This window comes from Lissotriton helveticus, chromosome 3_1 (genome assembly GCF_964261635.1).
Source record: "Lissotriton helveticus chromosome 3_1, aLisHel1.1, whole genome shotgun sequence".
In the NCBI taxonomy this organism is placed as follows: domain Eukaryota; kingdom Metazoa; phylum Chordata; class Amphibia; order Caudata; family Salamandridae; genus Lissotriton; species Lissotriton helveticus.
Window position 1 is genome coordinate 49,806,255 of NC_136061.1, and position 19,001 is coordinate 49,825,255.

The window sequence follows — 19,001 nt, forward strand, 5'->3', positions numbered from 1 at the left end:
ATCAAATGTCACCCCCGGAGCTCGTCACGGTGGGCCGGTCAGAGAGTCCCGGAGGTGTTTAACCCACAACACCCCGCGTGCTGGCACTTGGACTCGTTCTGCGGGAGACTACAAGTCCCAGCATGCTCGGTTCTGGTCGGTGGAGGCCGCAGGGCTGGCAGAGCGCCTCCGTCACAGGCTGTGCCCAGGCCCGCGGAGGGCTGGGTTATTCGGGGACTGCCCCAGTGCGTCCAGACCGCTGCACTCGAGTCACCAGCGGGCACTGAAAGTGAAAGCGGTGCCAGAGGGAGGGGTAGGCCCTGCCTGACCGGCCCAGCCGTGGCCGAAGCAGCAGCACCCGCCCCCGAGGCAGAGCCCTGCACGCGCGGCGGTGGCACGGCTGTCCAGGGCCCCCATCCTTCCCAGACCCGGCTCCATGGGCGCGGAGGCCAAGCGAGACGACGCAATCCAGGGGCCCGACGAGGACCCCCTGGGGCTCAAGGCAGGTGGGTGTGGGGCCCGCCTCCTTGGGGGCGCCTCCGAGCGCTGACGGCTCCTGCTGCCATCTCTCAGTACTTTACTTACCCAAGCCAGGTTTCCCGCTTTGCATGCTGGTACTTGTAGTCTTGCCTGTAACGAAGACCCTTCCGATCTCGGGCGGTGGAGGGAAGTGCGCGCCTCAGCATTCTCTTTCAGTGTTCCCTGCCTGTACTTAATGGTGTATATTTTGGGGGACAAGAGTACACTGTGTATTTGACTGTTATTTGAGATGGGGCGGCACTTCTTGTACTGCATTAGTTTTCGTGCGAAAGTAAATCTAGCGCCTTCCACGGAGCCTGCTTTGCAGCTTGAATATTTTTCAAGGCACCCCTGGAATTTTACAAACATAATTGCAGCGTTGATATGTAATTTACTTCCTCGGCTCGTTAGAAAAAAAGCCCCAGAGTATCCGTACAATGTCCCAGCCGGTGGCACTTCATCCAACGGTACTTCTTTTCTCAACTCCGGAAGGATAAACGTTGAATCGACCCTGCTGGGTTCACGCGTGAGCTTCAGGCGGAATTCCTTGTACAGCTGAATGAATGAATGAATGAAAACATTTTAGAGATCAACAAATGTAAAAAGCCGTCCAGGCAAACTCGTCCAGCTGGGTTTGCAACCCAAGACCTCATTGTAGGGGTTAGATTAGGTGACCCCGAGTTACAGAGAAATATATAAGTGACCAGTGTAACCTGCACATGTTGGGGGCCTTTCAGTCCGAGCAGGGTGCACCCCATGGCTTGTAGTGCCGGCCCCCTCCCCTGCAGCCCATGCAGTGCTGTATATATATATATATATTTGTGTGTGTGTGCACGTGGTGGATGCAGACGGAAATGGTATAGGGCGGTGGTTCTTAACCTTTTGACTAGATGGACCCCTCCTTAATCATTATCAAACCTGGGGACCCCCACTGAACCCATATTAGATTCCAGACCCCCCGACCCCCCACCCACACTGAGTCATTGTTGGAATCCAGGGACCCCAGTCTCAGCATGTTTGTTGATATGAATTGCAAAAAATACAAAAACAAGCATTCATTAAACTATACACAAATTAAATATATTATTTATTTAACAGGTAAATTAAAAAAAAAATCAAAATTTTAATGGGAAGGATGGAGCATTTCTAAATTAATCTTAATTCTGTTCGATCCCACGAATACAACTAAGGATGCTACCGTGATTGTCAGTGTCTAATTTCCAATTCCTTCACGTTTACACAACGTTATAACATTTTAAATTTAATATGTAGTGTCATTATTTATATATAATCTGCTAATATATCATGTGCTATTATTTCATTTTCTAAGCAGTCACAGATCCCCCCCCTGATTAGGCTTCACTGACCCCCAGGGGTCCCGGACCACAGGTTAAGAACCGCTCTTATAGTGCATTAAACTGAATGAACCCAAGGTAGAAGTTTTTAGGAAACATTATTTTCAAAACTCACAACTCACTTTTACTAATTTTACCATCTCAATAAGGATGAAAGAGCGAGTCTGCCTGGGTAGGACTGAAACGTTTGGGGTACAAAGATCACAGTGACAGGCGCATTGACCACCGCGCTATTTCCTCAGAAAGCGGCACATGCTCCCACTGAAATTGTGTTTAAGTTGCACTGCTCGCATTTGGGATAGATGTTGTCTGTTGAGTATGCTTTATTAAACAACTGCCCACAATGGGTCACTTTATTCTGGTTTCATTATGATCGCAGAGTATATCCCCATGGTATATTTCTGTACGATATATACAACATGTAATATGTTATACAATATTTGTTTGTAAGTGTCGAAAATGTGCCTTTACTGCGTGGTCAACCCTAGACCCTATAATTTTGCTGGCTGTAGAACTTTATGTTCTTTACTCCTGTTAACCAGCGATAAAGTGCTTGTGCTCCTCCTTTCAACATGGTAACATTGGGAAACTCATTATTGGCATCTTTAACTTGCCTATAAGTCCCTAGTATATAGTAGAAAGTGTACCATGTCACTAGTGAACTGCAGAACCTATAGGGCCATTCACCACAGTGAGAGTGCAATCCTGGCTGCGGGCTGACCATGTGCAGCCTAGCGGTTCCAGTTTAAAACTGTACATTTGACCTGTCAAAATAACCCCTTTTGACAGGTCAAAAACCTTCCTTTGAAATGTTTATAAGACACCCCTAAGTAGGTCTTAGTGTCAATAAGGCAGGGTGGATGATATTCAAAAGTAGGCCATGTAAAAGTTTAATGTAACACATGCCTATACAGTGAAAAAGCCTCAAAGCTATTTTTACTGTAGTAAAGGTGGCTGTTTCATTGGAAAACACTGCAATATTTAATACTAATACTGTATCGCAGGATGGGACTAGCTAGAAAAATAATTAAACAGCTATTTTTAATAGTACAATTCCAATTTAATGGTGAAGTTGAATGTTTACTAAATACTTTGGGAAAGTGACCTTTAGAAAGTTACCTTTTTCCTACCTAAAGTTCCTGGAGACTATTCTGCATTTTGTTGTCCCATTTTTGCCAGCCCATTTTTAATAGCCCCTTAATGAGGTGTGAACTTGCTTCCAGGGACAATTTCCCTTGGCTGTGGGGAGGTGGTGCTGTGACTTTGACAAGATGGTCTTGGGCTGGGCCCAGGAACTTGTTTAATGTCAAAGACGCCTACAGTGTCACAAGCAGATGTAGCTAACACCTAAGCCTGCCTCTTTCTTTTGTCCCACCCCGCGTCAGGCAGGCTCCAATGCCTCTGCCCTTCTTGTTGACATCACAGTGTCAAATCCTGCTTGAGTGTCAAAACCTGCTCGATAGGTCTGCTGGGGTTGGGGTGCACGTCAAAGGTTGAGAACAGGACACCAGAATAATTCTTCTGTATCCACTTTCTGGTTTCTGGAAAACATAGCTTTTGTTCTACCAGACGTCTCTCTCGGAGTTTGATGTGGGCACAGGAACTGCTTCAAACTGGATTTTTTTAAATGTAATAATTCTCTTAATTAGTTTATAATAAACAAACAACAATGCTGCCCATTTCATACAATATGCTGCCCAGTGTGCAGGTGGGTGGTAATGCATGCTGTTAAACAGACATTCATTAATCATTAGGTAGTTGATACAGTGACATGAATCCGGGAGTCCCCTCAAAGATATTATAGCCTTATAGCCCGCCGTAGAGGGCTATACCGGCTATTGAAGGCCCTTTAACAAGGGAGAGGGACTTTAATAGCCGGTATAGCCCAGCTACGAAGGGCTATAAGGCTATTAGAACATTCTGCCACTAGAGGGCAGAATGTTCTAATAAAAAAAAACAAAGACTTATGGAGCGTGAGGGGATTGGAATCCCCTCAGGCTCCCTGAAGCCTTTGTTCACAGCCAGAGCTGTGAACAAAGAAACATTGGAATGTTGGAGCTCCGGGCCTATACCAGCCATTATAAGCCCGGAGCACTCCATTGTTTTCAATGGAGCTCCCCCTTATAGCCCGCCGTAGCGGGCTATACCGGCTATTAAAGGCCCGCTGAATCGTTAAAGGCCTGAGCCGAAGGCGAGGGACTTTAACGAAACAGCGGGACTTTAATAGCCGGTATAGCCCTGCTACGAAGGGCTATAAGGCTATGAGAACATTCTGCCACTAGAGGGCAGAATGTTCTAACAAATTAAACAAAGGGTTCTCGAAGCTCGAGGGGATTTAAATCCCCTCGAACTTCGAGAAGCCTTTGCACAACATTGGAATGTTGCTCTGTGGGCCTTTACCGGCCCGTGGAAGCAGGGAGCACTCCATTGTCTGCAATGGAGCTCCGAACATTCCAATGTTCTAATATGGGGTAATATGAGTTCCTCATGGGATGCATCATACATCTATGGCAGGCCACAGTATTCTCTCCACAGGCTCCATGTGTTTAGGAACTTATGTGGGCGTATCTCTTCATATATAGAACTGATTTGCCATACTCCAGTCCAGGTCCACGCCCCAGCATTCCAGTAGGCGTAGGGTGGGCGACCCCATAGTTGGGTTGTATAGCGTTAACCACCATGAATCCCAAATTACAGAATAGGCATTGGTATCTAGTACCTTCTGTGGCTGCCCATATTCCCAGCACACAGCACTTCCCTTCCGGGGCCAACATCAGGCTCTAGGGAGCATACTCCCTTTTCCCAATATGGTTGTATAGCTGGGCAATCCCACAGTATATGAAGGTTAGTCCCCCTTTGTCTACATCCCAAAACACAGTCTTCTCCCTGAGCCCTCCCAATTTTAGCCAATAACACCCTGGTGTCGTTAGTCTTGTGAAAAATATCCAGCTGCACAAGGTGAAATCCTGTCTTACTTGCCACCTACCGTGGCCCCCCGAGCGCCTCAGTCCATTCATCATCGGAGTATTCCCTGAGAACTCATTCCCATAGCCACCCTCAGCACCACAAGCACATCTGGTATGTTATTCAGTATTTTTCTATAAATGAGCGATATCCCCTTGTGCCTCAGCGGTTCCTCCAGTATCATCTCCTCTAGTGGATTAGCTTCTGATATCTGAACGCCATCCGCGAGGTCTTTAGATAGCGTATGTCGGAGGCGCAAGTAGCGGAAGACCGCCCCCTTGGGCATCTGATATTCTTCCTCAAGGACACAACATTCTTTCATGGATTCACATGCCCAAGCTCCATGAAGCGCTGATTCCTAGGAGGCCCCAGCACTGAAAGCCCGACAAGCCCCATGCCTCAGGTAGCCTCCAAGAGTGCCACAGCCGGGCGCTTCCTATATGGATCACACAGCATCTTATCTGGCCGAGAGTTTTATCCCATGCTTGCAGATCCACTCTGATGTATGATGGCCAGCACAATCTATTGTGTTGCCCCTGGAGGGCTGCAAAGTAGGCTCTGGATCCCTTAAATGCCCTGTCTCCTCTCAAAGATGGCTCAAGTAGATCCTCAAACATCTAGGGCCATATGTATCAAGGAACCATTTTGCGATTCTGTAATAGCGATTTTTTAAGAAATTGCTATTTCAGAATTGCAAAATGGTATGTATCAAGAAAAATGCAATTTTTTAGCGATTTCTTGATATTCCTTAATTGCGAATTCGCAATTAAGGAATACTTTCCCATTCATTTCTATGGGCCAGGAGGCCCATAGGAAGGAATGGGATTTTTCTCTCAATTTGCGATTCGCAATTTGCTAATCGCAAATTGAGAATAATTTCAAAGGACACCCTGTTGCACCCCTGAAATAAGCCTAGGTGCACATGTGGTGCACATACATGACCTAAGGGCATGTATGTGCCTCACATGGCACTTTGAAAAATGCAAAAATGTGCATTTTTCAAGGAATTCGCAACTTACCACCAACTAGAAGTGGGTGGTAATTTGCGATTCCTTAAGGCCATTTAGCAATCTAGCATTGCATTTAAGGGATCGCAAAATGTGCGATTCCTTTAAATGCAATCACAAAATAAGGAATCACAAATTTAGCAATTCCTTATTTTGCATCGGGATTTCCTTCATACATATCATTTTGTGAATGCGAATTTCAATGATACATATGGCCCCTAGTCATTTACCACAACCGGTTGCATAGCTCAATAGTATTGTCAGAGGTCTGGGAGGGCTGTGCCCCCCATCGTATGCCCCCCTGGTGAGCCTAGTCAAAGCAAGCCACAGGGTACCAGAATTCCAGAGGAACCAACTCAATGTGCGGTCCACGCTCTGGAAGGAGCTGTCCGGAATGACAAAAGAGGTGTTTTGTAACACATTAAAAAATTGGGTAGAATAATAATTTTATATCGCCCAGCATTACCCAACAAGGAGAGTGGAATTGTTTGCCAGTGTGCAGAATCCCTCTTGAAATTTTTCCAGTATACCATGTAGATTATCTGTAAGGAAGCTCTCACAAGAGCGGGTAAATTGGATCCCCAATATCAGAATCCAAGTCTAGAGATTCCCCGGTTATTCCTAATGGGTAGGGCAGGTGTCCATGTCATGATGGGTAGAGGACTGACCTGGACCAACTGATGAGAAAGCCACTGTATTTCCCAAATATGTGCAAAACCTGTATTATTCTATCAACTGAGAATTCTGGATCACTAACATATAACAGGACATCATCATCATATAATGACATTTTGTCTACCCAATTGTTCTCCCACTGCAAGCCACTAAGCAGGGATTCACCTCTTACCCGCAAGCTAGAGAAAATAACATAGGGGATAGCAGGAAGCCAAGATGTATTTGATGCATCAAGTGAGACAATCACAGCCAGAGTTGCAACATCAGCCCTCCTGGCAAGACAGCCAAACAACTGTCGGGGATTGAGCCTGGTACTCCTGCTCGACAGAAAGCCAGACCTATCAGGATTTATCATTACCAATATTACTTGCGAGTGGTGACTCATAAGTACCTTGGCTAAGATATCGGCTTCACAATTTAGGAGAGAAATTGGCCTATTGGAGCTATATTGGTCCTCTGGTTTACCTTCTTTGTGAATGACCAGAATCATGGCCAGTCCCGTCTATTCTGCTTAGCAGCCCTCCCTCAATGCCGCCTTACCCATCTGGAGGAGGTAGTTAGATAGTCCAATAGCTGGGTATTTCTATATTTCCATGGGTAGGCTGTTCGGGCCAGGGGCTTTACCCGATTGGAGGGCGCCGATCACATCCTCTATCTCTTCAACGATAGGAGGTGCATCAAGCACTGCTCTAATAGCATCCGAAAGTTGAGGGAAGCCTACATCTCCTCCACTGTATGAGTCAATGTCGACGTGTTAAGTTTCACATAATGGCAGGTGAATCCCTGTGCAATGCTAATGTTATACGTGATGTTCCCCTGGGCCACAGTTTGGAGCTCCCAACCCACCTGTCTTCTTCTTCCCTCCTGCCTAGCCATGCTAGTAATTTTCCTGCTTTATTACCAAACTCGTAAGTTCGCCTCTGTACAGCCTCAGCATATTTGCGTGCAGTGTCAGTAGCAAGGTTGTGATACTCTCTACGGGCTTGTGTTATTTTGTGGTTCAAATCTTCGCTAGGTTGTATAGCGCTCAGCCTTTCTAATTGATGAAAGTGATTTTTGACATTTTGCATTTTTTGCCACCTTTCTTTACGCTTAGCCACTGTTAAGGAAATTGTCTGCCCCATTACCACTACCTTGTATCCTTCCCATAGTACCACCGTTGAAAGGACCAGAGCTCATTCTCACGGAAATATTGTTCCATGGTCTGGCAGAGGTCCTCCTTCACTACTTTTTGTTCCAGTAGCCAGGGGTCTAAATCCTATGTGGTCTCCCCCTGGGTATTTCCAAGTCTGTACAAAGCTTTGAGTGATCCAAGATCTTGCTGGCAAAAAAACGCATGGTCCTGACCATGCATAGTCTCAGCTTTGCTGTGGCTGTGGATCGGGGTCAAAGAAGTCTGGAAATCTGGTTCTTGTAAAGGTTTTGTGCTAGGGCTCTGGCGGGAGCGTTGACAAAGCAAACCGCAGATCGCTGGATGGTGCCTGTTTGCACAGGGTGGTCACTCCTTGACCACAACGGAGATTCTTCAGTCTTCTAGTTGCAATAGAATGTCGAAGGTCCATAGTTTCATTTCAAGTTTCAGTTCAGGATAAATCTAAAGTCTCTTGACTCAGCTCCTACCTTCATACCAATCAAAGGGGCTGGATTACCTGCTAGGTCCCTCCTATGGGTGGGACCCAGGAAGGGGGTGGTTACACCCCTTTCCCTTTGTCAGTTTTGCGCCAGAGCTGGGGCTGGAGTGCCCCAGCACCGGTTTGAACTGGACTATGCATGGGACACCTTGTGTGCCCCAGGCAGTGTCTCATTTCATTCAGCCCTCCCTGCCCCAATACACTATAGCCTGTCTGGGGTGGTGCTAGCACCTCCCTGTGACAGGAAACCTATTTTTCAAGCCTCCCTCGCTGGAAGGACTCCCAGCAGCAGGAGGTCAGACTTGTGTCTGTGGCAGCAGCATCCATTTTGTGATGCTGAGGCTCTGGTTAACTTAAACCGGGATTAATGGAAGTAACATGTCTTCTCCCTCTAGAAGGGTGGAATGCTGCCCCCGTAGCCAGAACTGGCGAGGGTTAGTATTCCAAAGCGTATGACACCTTACACGACATGTTTTGATAAAGCCAAACCAAAGTTAGCATCTGACCGCGAGGTACTAAATGCACTTAAGAGTATATGGTATGGCTATATCCTAGAACAGCTATAAGGACATGGTTCCAAAAGCTGCAGACAGGCTCAGCTCATGCTAGAGCACCATCTCACATAAAACCAAGTACTCTGCCTCCAGGATTGTTAAGGCCTGCCATAGGAGTGACTTATAGGTGCATATGTGTCTATGTATAATGGTAGGTATAGGAATACTACACCCAAGCAAGGGGTGATTTCACAACCTTGCCCCAGCTGAGTGATCAGCCAGTTGTGTCAAATTGGATGGCCAGCCAGGGGTGGCAAAAGATTTGCGGCAGCCCCTGGTAGGCCTTGAATGCACCTATGCCCTGGGTACCTATAGTAAACCATACAGGGCTCATAAGGTGACCCAATATCTAATTAGTTATGTACCTAAGGTACATGGAGTCCATTTTATAGAGAGAGCAGATAGGCTGGGGCCCTGATTAGCAGGATCCCAGGCCAACTAAGTCGAAAACCAGCTAAACAAAATGCAAAAAAATCTGGGATAACCATAGTCAGGTATCCACCTTCCTACAAAGTCTTCCATTGTGTACACTCAGACACTTGGAGACTGTATGGCTTAATTGGCGGAACTGCGGTCTCTTTTTCTTGCTCTCGAGTTTGCTGATCCAAATGTGAAAACTATTATTGTATGCGATTCTTAATACTGTGTCCAGTCTTTTAATGACAACTTATTTGTTTGGTCTTGGAATCACTATCGAGACTCAAAATGCAGCGCAATTAAGCATTAAATGCTTTGGGTTCGAGTGGCAGATCTTAAACAACGTCTGCCCCTTCACACATGTTATACATACTCTTTGCCATCAGCGTGTGGGAGCACATGCTCTTGGTAATTCTTTGGGTGATGAAGTGGCCAAATCTGCAGTAGCCACGTGTGCCGTAGCAGCAGTTACAAGGTCCATGACTAAAATAGATAATGATATTCTGGCAGCGGTGGCTGGAACCAGGGAGGGAACTGCTTATCCTCAGGGTTTTCCTTCGAAATACTCTTATCATATAACTCCTGAACAGGTTCCTATATACTGTAATTCCTTCTGTTGGGGATTGAATGATTCCCAAACTGGACCACAGACCTGCTTTGATCAAAGCCGCACACAAAGGCATGGTGTCTGTACATGCCGGTGTGTTGGCGACAGTCTCTATTTTACAGCAACGTTACTGTTGGTGTAGTTTATACAAACAAACCCGTAATTATGTACTTTCTTGTGACATTTGTCAGCAAATTAAGCAGTCTACGGTCACACGCCCACCGCAAACACAGCTGTGTATTTCTAATCAACCTTTTGGCCGGATCCATCTTGATCACTGCAGAACTCTCTCTTCTGATACTGCGTATAAATATATATTTGTAGCAGTTGATTCGTGCACTAGATTCCTTTGGGTTTGGCTAGAACGCAGTGCTGACACTCAAAATGTCATCAGGGATTTGCATGTCTTTGTCAGGATGTTTGCTCGTGGCACCTTCCATTCTGACCAAGGTCCAGCATTCGCCTCTAAGGCGTACAAGGATGCGATGAAGTCAATGGGGGTGCTGGTGCAGTTTTCATCTCCATACAGGCTTGAGGGCAATTCAATTGTGGAGCAAATGAACCGTGAACTAAAGCAGTCCTTAAAGGATATAGTTTTAGGTACTGGCAGGAACTAGCTGGCCCACTTGTATGGGGTTCAATGTGCACTTAATAATCCTCCCTAGAAGATCTCTTGGTGGGCGGACCCCATACAAAATGCTCTTTGGCATTAAAATGTTTGTGCCAGGCCTTGATGAGCTAGATGTTGTGGCAGCTGCCGCAATGTTTGACGTAGATAATCATTCTACTGTGTTACAGGATCTACAAAAGACACGTGACAGCTATGCAACTGAACATTTACGCTCTTCCACAGACGCAGCACTGCTGACTCCTGTTGCCGGTTGGCTTCCAAAAATCGGAGATCTGGTACGAGAAAACTGGAGAACAAAAAATAGTTTGGTCCCTCTTATCGTGCACCAGTTCCAGTGCTTGGACTAAAGGGTATTTGTGCAGTAATTTTACTACCATTACCTGGTCGCAAAGACACAGATACATATCAGTGGATAATGTCAAGTTACACCAATGGTCTGATTCTGAATAGTGTCACGCCTGCAGTTTCGTGCAATGCAATTTCATTGGATCCACTGACTTCATCATCTTCTATTTGTCCGCATGTGGCTAAGAAAGTGAAGGATACTGTAATTGATCTTTCACCCGTCCGACCTCTCACTTCCATTATGGATGTCGAGTATATATATCATGCTGATGAGTCCGTGAGTGAGGTGCCGAACAGTCCTCAAGAACATCAGGCGGACCTGGCCCTTCCAACTCTGGTTAATAGACATACGAGTGTCTACTATGGAGATCATGAAGATTATGAGAGGAGGGGTTCACGATTTGCGTCCCAATCTGCTGCACTGCATTAATGAGGGAACTTTTCTCGTAAATAGAGTCATTTTATCATATTTCGTCCTATTAATCCATATTCATCCATAAATTTTCCGTCATTTTCATGCTTCGTATATTTCAAAAGTAAATCACTCCAGAGGCAGCCAGGTGAAACTTGAATGTTTTAATTTGCATTTTCAAATGTCTGATGTTGCCGAAGCTTTACCACAGACATGTGCTTTCAACATCCTGTCGAACAACCAGTGTCAAAACCCAATACATTTCGAACTTAATGTTAGTTCTTCCTCAGGGGTACTGGAAAAAATAGATAAAGGGCCACATAAACAGATATTAAAAATATGTAAATTACATTATATTAAAACATACGATAAATTAACCGACACTCCGTCCTATCCTGCTCTACGTACATCAAAGTTTATCAACGTCCTTTAGTGCCCCACAATGACTGTTTACCGATATATCTATGACACACACGTTATCTGCTACTTCCCCCTTTTCAACCTAAACTAACCCTCATGACATGCTAAAGACTCGGTCCGAATGGTTTACTCTCCCCACACCCCTAGTTGGTCCTATATTAAATGCCACTTTGTGAAGTAATACAATTTACCTGATTTCAGTAAAAGCCAGTGGCTTATAGCGAGTCTGCTCTCTGGTGTAACATGAGCCTAGCCAGAGCTACCATCAGCCTAAGTTTTCCCTTCAAACTTGTCCTTAATAACCTACACACCCATATTTTGCAAATCAACTCCTTAATTAGCATCACGTGATCATTAACGGTCTCCGTGTGTTCTCTTTGGCAGGCAACCTAGCAGGAAAACTACCCTTCCCATCATGCACTATTCTAATGATGCTTAGACGGACGTTTACAATCACTGCCAGCATAATCCTATTGTGAATAAAATTATATCAAAACAGATTACAAATGAACATAATCGGCTTTAAACTAAGTGAATACCAGAATATAAACAGTGACTAGCAAGTACAAAAAATCATCATCAAGAAACAGTGCAATTTCATACAGACAATATGCTACAAAACAAACATAAACTCAATATGGTCCTCGTTCACTGTTGTCGTCTGTATTTTGTTCGAGCATTATGCTGCCTCGGTGGTGAAAGTCCTTACGAAGTTCAGTATTTCAAAATTCGATTTTTCAAAGTCAACATGTGGGGTGCACTTCGCATGCGGGACAAAAAACTTGTTTGCTAAACATCATTAAAGAATAGCGTGTGCACACCTTCCCTTTCTTTTCTATTTTGTCTTCAACTTTTTTTGCAGTAGATACTTGCGTGCAAAACAGAACTGTGTTTGTCCCGACACAGTAATCTAAAGATTATGAGAGGAGGGGTTCGCGATTTGCGTCCCAATCTGCTGCACTGCATTAATGAGGGAACTTTCCTCGTAAATAGAGTCATTTTATCATATTTCGTCCTATTAATCCATATTCATCCATACATTTTTCGTCATTTTCATGCGTCTTATATTTCAAAAGTAAATCACTACAGAGGCAGCCAGGTGAAACTTGAATGTTTTAATTTGCATTTTCAAATGTCTGATGTCTACTATGGAGATCATGCCAGCCACTCTTCCGGCTCATCCTCTTCGACATTCAGTTTGGCAGACCCACCACCTAAATTAAGTATGTTCTTCTCTTAGTTCAAAAAGACTTACCTGGTTCTTCCATGGACCTACATTTGGTTGGTGCTTATACTAAATGTCCTCTTCATGTCAATTGGTTTTGTGGAAGTGTTCTTTTTGCTCATCAATGATCACTACTTGCCAGAACGTTCTGCTGTAAACTTGGTTGATGGAATTCTGGTCTCTTACACATCGTCCCATATCATGAAATGTGATCAGACACTTGTGAACATTTCAGCATTCCCAGTTGCAGATGTCATCGTTTGGGTCAAAGTAGCCTTCGAAATCCACAGTCCGACTGAGGCACTTGGGGTACAAAACGTGTTTCGTGTCTCATTAGGAGATGTGGTTACACAGGACAAACATTGTGAGGATTGAGATGTGCAAGCTGTGCATACATTATTTTCAGATTTATAATATGATGCTTTTGATGCTGAAGATTTGTATTTAAATTCTGCCAATTATGGGATCTTTTTTGCTATCAACATTATGGGAACATTGTCCTACTCCCGTAGAGGGGAGTTCTAAAACTCTCAGAGATAAATTCACATATTTTACAGATTATGACATATCTAATCCTATTTTTTTTAAACTTCAATCGTCTTCCCAATCGAAATTCATGTTGACCCACAATAAATTGATTTACACCAACTTGTTTAGAACTAAATTGGCTACAGAGGGTTATGGTCACTGGAAAGAGACCTTTACTTTAAAATCAATCATGGGCACCACGCCGTGGCAGGTTCAGGGAACTGAGGCTTTATATCCTGCCTGCCTGATCCCAGCTCAGATTTTATTTTTAAATAATAAAGTATGTCAAACCTCTTGTTTTGGCATGGCAACTGTGAAGAATTTGAATACACAATCCATTCAGTCTTTAGCAGAATACGACGATTGGCTTACTCAAACAAATTATACTGTTGAGGCATTGCAAGCTTAGCTTTGAAATGATACTTTCAATGACTCTGAAATGGATTCTCTCGGGTGGTTGGTGTGGCAAACAAATACAAATGCATGCCAAGTGCATTTTTATAATGTTACATCAGGTTTCATTTAGAATAGGCCTGATCCTCGTTATCCCCTTACACATCCGGTCACCACATACTTGATGGGTAAATTATACCAACAATGGTTGGAACACTCCAAGTTGGCATCAGTGAAACAACACCTTTCACTCTTGTCAAATGAGATCAATCTGGCTGATTTCCTCTCAGGACCTAAGAATCCTAGATCTAAGAGGATTATTTATGCCGCTTACAATTACATTTGAAAACTTTCGTAGATTGAGGTTGCTCTTCATCTGCGCCAAATTGATCAAGCCAATTTAGAAAAAGTCCTTGCTGTTGTTGGCATTAGCATCAACACACTTTCCTCACGCATTTATACGTTGGGTAATATTGTTTCATCTGTTATTGATATTGTTCAAAGTGATGTATCTGTGGTATATCATGGTCAAAATCAGTTAAGATCTGTTATGCAATTTGCTTGGACATTGCAAACTCTTAAAATGGTAAAAGTGCCCTGGGATTATTTGAATGCCACTGCTTTGTTTTTGCCATGTAATCTAACTGATAAACAGAGATTAATGTCCATTAAAGATCTTGCATATTGAAAAATTAGAGCCCTTACAATTCTCGGAAGCGGAAACGGACTCTGCTATTTGGTTAATTCATGGAGTTATCTCTCTCCCATTTTCACTGTTTCAATTTAAATCATGCATGCAATATTTTCCGATTAACCGTTTTGAACCACTAGGTAGTGCATTTCTACATGAATTGTGGTCCCTATCTTTCACTTATAGATGTCAGAGGGAGGGTAAGAAAGGTTTTCTTACAGGGGAGGACTGTGACTCCACAGTAAGACATTCCCTGGTTTGCAAACATGTTAAATTGCATGGCTCTTGTAACATTTCGACGCCTAACCTAGCTTGTTTTTTAAAGGGACGCAAGTGCCGTCAATAATTCCCGTGTTTACTTTGCTTTCTAACGGCAGTTATTTTCTTTTGAACAACCAAGACTGCTGTGGTCTACATGCAGGAGTCCCGTATTTAGTAACAGTTTCCCAGCACATAACTTGTAGCAAAGTGCTTTTCCCGCCCTGCATGAGAAACAAAGTGAGCAGGCTCAAAACTCAATTATTCCAACAAGAAGTAGCTCTCACTTCGGCACGTGACTCCTTGAGTTACAGGTGGCTAGGACATCTAGTGAGATATAGTGCCTTCTGAATACTAACGTCCCACTTCATTTTGGGGAGCTTATCCATCAAATATTCAATGCGTCTGTCACCAAAGGCCTTGCACATTTTTTTAAACATGTGGGATCTGGCCTTGTGACTTCTTTCCAGATGATATTTGGAGTAATACCGCCTTTTATTCATTCTATTTTTTTCCAGCGTCTTCGTAGGGTTCCCCTTAGTTTTTGTGTTAGGTGCTGGAATGCTGCTTCTCCTGTTCCTGCTGCGCAATGGCTGCTCATCTTGTGGTAATGCAAAGACCAGGCCAGTTGCAGCTGTACCATTACAGCATGCAACAAGTTTTTGGATGCTTGCCATTAGCCACGCTTGGCATCAGTTATGGATTAACTTTTCGCTTTGCCTACTTTACTTGCGTGCAACCAGTGTTTTACTGTCAGTGATGCCCCTTCTATTGGGCAATGGATAAATGCCACTCCAATATGTCCCGTCCAGTCCCAGATTTTAACCAGTTGATGGGTCCCTTAGAGGCCCATGACCAGGCTTGTTCTGGGGATGGCCCTATGGAGCATGAGGCAGCACTTGGAGTATTGGCTGAATGGGATATCTTTGCGACTGCGCAGAACTTCCTGCATTGGAGTTTCATAGAACATCACGCAAGTTGTCCTGTTCTGCCTTTGGAAGTGTCAGGTTACGAGTAGCACATGTGTTCCTTCACCCTACTTAATTGGATGGCATCCCATTTTTCTACTAATGCCAGGGATGATCTTTTGGAGGGAATTGCATTCTGGAGTTCATGTACTTTGATGGATTAATCACCTCCTCCCAACCAACAGTATCCTGGAGATCACGCTTTAACACTACAAACAAAAAACGTTTTGAACAATTTTTATATATATAATTTCTTTTCCAATATATATATTTTTTACAGCGCAGCGCTTTGAACTCTGCTTGGCATTTTGAACTCTGATTTGATCATTTTTCTATGTCCTATGACTTTACCAGGAGGAGGATATAATATGCCCTTTAGGGATATAGTCAACATTGCTAAGTTAGCATGAGCTTCGCTGCCATGATGCTGCATTGCGCACGCTATTACATGACTTTGTATTTACAGGACTCTGTTTGTGTCTTTCACATGAGAACAGGTTGCTTTTCGCGTTCTCTGCCTTTCCTGGAGTTTAGTCTGAAGACGATGTACAAGGTCGATAACCAATGCCCCTAGTTATTCTGTTCTGGTCAGTCCCTAGCACCTAGACATAACATGCTACACACAGCTGCAGTACTGAAGACTCGTGCTTTGATATTACGTTGTTGCATGTTGTTTTAACACACTTCGAGCAAGCCGTTCCAGGAAGAAGAGCTCTGCTGTTCCTATGATGTAAAACTTACATCCAGGCTTTAAGGTATGGCGTCTGCTGTCAAAGCCCAGAGATCTTCCTTCATATAAAATAAACTTCTTCTAGTGAAGAGGAGGGTGGTTAGGCCTAATTGCCTTTTTTTCTACAGTCTTTATATAATGACTTCTACTTTTGTATTATATGGAATTGTAACAATGTTAACTGTGCAGAGTTTATGCATTTTGCTGCTGGTAGTGTCTCGTATACTGTATTGTAGAGCACGATAGTAAAAATAAACATTTTGAACTATTTACAGTGACTCTGTTCATTTTTATTGTTGACAAGTATGAGTGAGTAAGCGAAAGAGTATGTCTTGCTTCCGCGATTCCTGAGAAAGTCAGGAGTGTTGTGTTCTGGGTTGTCTAATCATTTGTAGCTTGGTGATATTTGGAGGAGAACAAATGAGTCACTGTAGCTAGTCGGTATTGGGATTTTGGGCACTAATGTGATAGGATGGTACACCCCTATATATTGAGGTCCTGTTTTCCTGCGCATAGTTCTGTGTAGGCGCAGAATTCCTGCAACAAGACTTTGCTCCTACTCATAAGACTAGCACTCGGTGATTGACAATGTGCATCTCGCTTCCAGTGATTGAGACTGTGCTCCAAGACATAAGACTCTCTTTCGGGGATTGACAAAGTGCATCTCACTCCAGTCATTGGGACTTCAAACCAAGCTGCTAAGGTTTACGTGCTTTCCTAAACTTACTCTACCCCGTGTACCTCACTCAGTGTGCTCTGTCCTTAGCTTACATTCAACTAAGCTCCCTACGTTTTTTCCTGTGAACACTGATCTTCTGACCCCTCACTACTTTTATTTGGATATTTGGAAAATGTGCATGTCACCGAAGCCTCACAGGTATCAATCCAAATGAGCTGATTTAATATGAATGCCGCTGTTAATCTTGAGAATGCCAGTCTTTTTTATTATGAATCCAAGCGTTATTGCTCTTGGCTGACTCTTACCATCTCTTGTTCTAGACCCTGGCTCTGCGGAAGGGGACGATGGATGCTTCCCCGCGAGGGCCCTGGTGACACTAGAGAGTGGCGAGAAGGTCCCTGTGTCTGCGCTGAGGAGTGGTCAACGGGTCCTATGCATGGATGAGGAGGGACACTTCACCTACAGTGACTTCTTAACCTACCTGGACAGAGACTCCGCAGCTGTGAGAGAGTTCTGCGTTCTAGAGACACAGAATCCACCCCGCAGACTTACCTTGACTGCATCCCACTTGCTCTATGTGGCGGATGACTTGAGCGTGCCACCCAAGGACTTCTCTCCTATGTTTGCCAGCCTTGTGCAGCCAGGAAAGTGCATCCTAATAGTGGGGGCACATGAGCCTCAGCCAGCGAGGGTGGTTTCTGTCACCACCCAGACTGACTCGGGGGCCTTTGCCCCTCTTACTAGTCATGGCACTTTGATAGTAGATGACGTAGTGGTGTCCTGCTTTGCCGTGGTCCAAAGCCATCACCTAGCGAAGCTGGTCTTCTGGCCACTGCGGCTTTACCACAGTGTAGGCAGGCTGGCGGTGCAGCCAGAGGGCGTGCACTGGTACTCTAGGATCCTCTACTCCCTTGGCAAGTTCATTCTGCCCAAGAAAGTGCTCCACTCAAGGGACATCCTTGAATCAAAGCTGAGCTCAGCAGGTTTAAAAACAGAAGAGCTGAGAAGGGGCAAGCCAACAAGAGGGACAAACTCTAGTCAACCACATACATTTTATTTTAGACAATAATTAACTCTATGTCCAGTCAATTGATTGTGGATCACATCAAAGAGACACCCATCATTGAGTCTTGCCCTCTTTAGAGTGGGTCCTTACAGCTCTAGTTAGGATGTTGATACCAGCAATGCTGTCCTGCAGGAAATACTAAGAATGGGAGCAAATCTCATGCCTAGGAGCAAGCAATGAATTATTGTCTTCGGTGGTCACCGTACCACAATGAGCCACATCACGTGTTGTTGCCGTGTCATACAATGTTGTGCTTTGTAATCAGTTGTGTACATGAGACGGGCAGTTTTGCTGCAACATTTGCATCAATGACCAATGCAAAAACGACAAGTGTACTGATGCCCATAGCAAGAAGCATTGGCAAAGCCAATAAATGTCACTATTTTCACAAAAGCAATGGCTTTTACATGTACATGCCTTTCAAATTCCGGAATTAGCACTGTCCCTTAAGCCATTACTAGAAGTCCATCAGCTCAGACACTGGCCATCAGGTTGCCCACTGGCAAGTTGTAACAGAAAGGGCTTCCCTAACAGGGTGTGTGGACAAAATATCGAAAACACAAATATCGTGGGACAGAATATCGTGTCAAAAATATTTAGGACAAGAATATCGTGCAGGTCATTTCTTATGGGTAAGTGAAGTTCACTAACCGCACTGTTGCAACTCTACAGCTACGTAACACAGTCCGCCAGATCACATATATTGCAGTGGTGCGAGGCAATGCGTGCTTTCTAGGCAGTTTTACCCATGAGACAGACCGTTTTGTACATACATGTACACTGATAACAAGACTAAAATCCATATTTTATGCAAGTCTGTTGGTGCAATTGTTAGCTTGACAACAGTGTAAAATTGCTCAGCTCTTGTGTAGTTTACATGATCCAGCCAAATAAACTTGCATTTACTCAGGGGTTTCTTAATTATGATCTTATGCAGCGGGACATGA

General features: G+C 44.2%; 1 protein-coding gene across 1 annotated transcript; it reads left to right on the forward strand.

Annotated features, from left to right (window-relative positions):
* Window positions 1–415: 415 nt before the first annotated feature.
* On the forward strand, window positions 416–18,503 carry LOC144822613 (indian hedgehog protein-like). The gene is made up of 2 exons (XM_078680341.1): window positions 416–485; window positions 17,309–18,503. Exons 1-2 carry the CDS (start codon window positions 416–418, stop codon window positions 18,055–18,057), a joined length of 819 nt encoding a protein of 272 aa, XP_078536467.1. The 3' UTR covers window positions 18,058–18,503.
* The last annotated feature ends 498 nt before the right edge of the window (window positions 18,504–19,001 follow it).

Excerpts from the sequence above, each read along its gene's own strand:
- LOC144822613 (XM_078680341.1), top strand. The coding sequence starts at position 416 with ATGGGCGCGGAGGCCAAGCGAGACGACGCAATCCAGGGGCCCGACGAG. Across the intron at positions 486-17,308 it reads CCCCCTGGGGCTCAAGGCAG|ACCCTGGCTCTGCGGAAGGG; the intron begins GTGGGTGTGGGG and ends CTCTTGTTCTAG.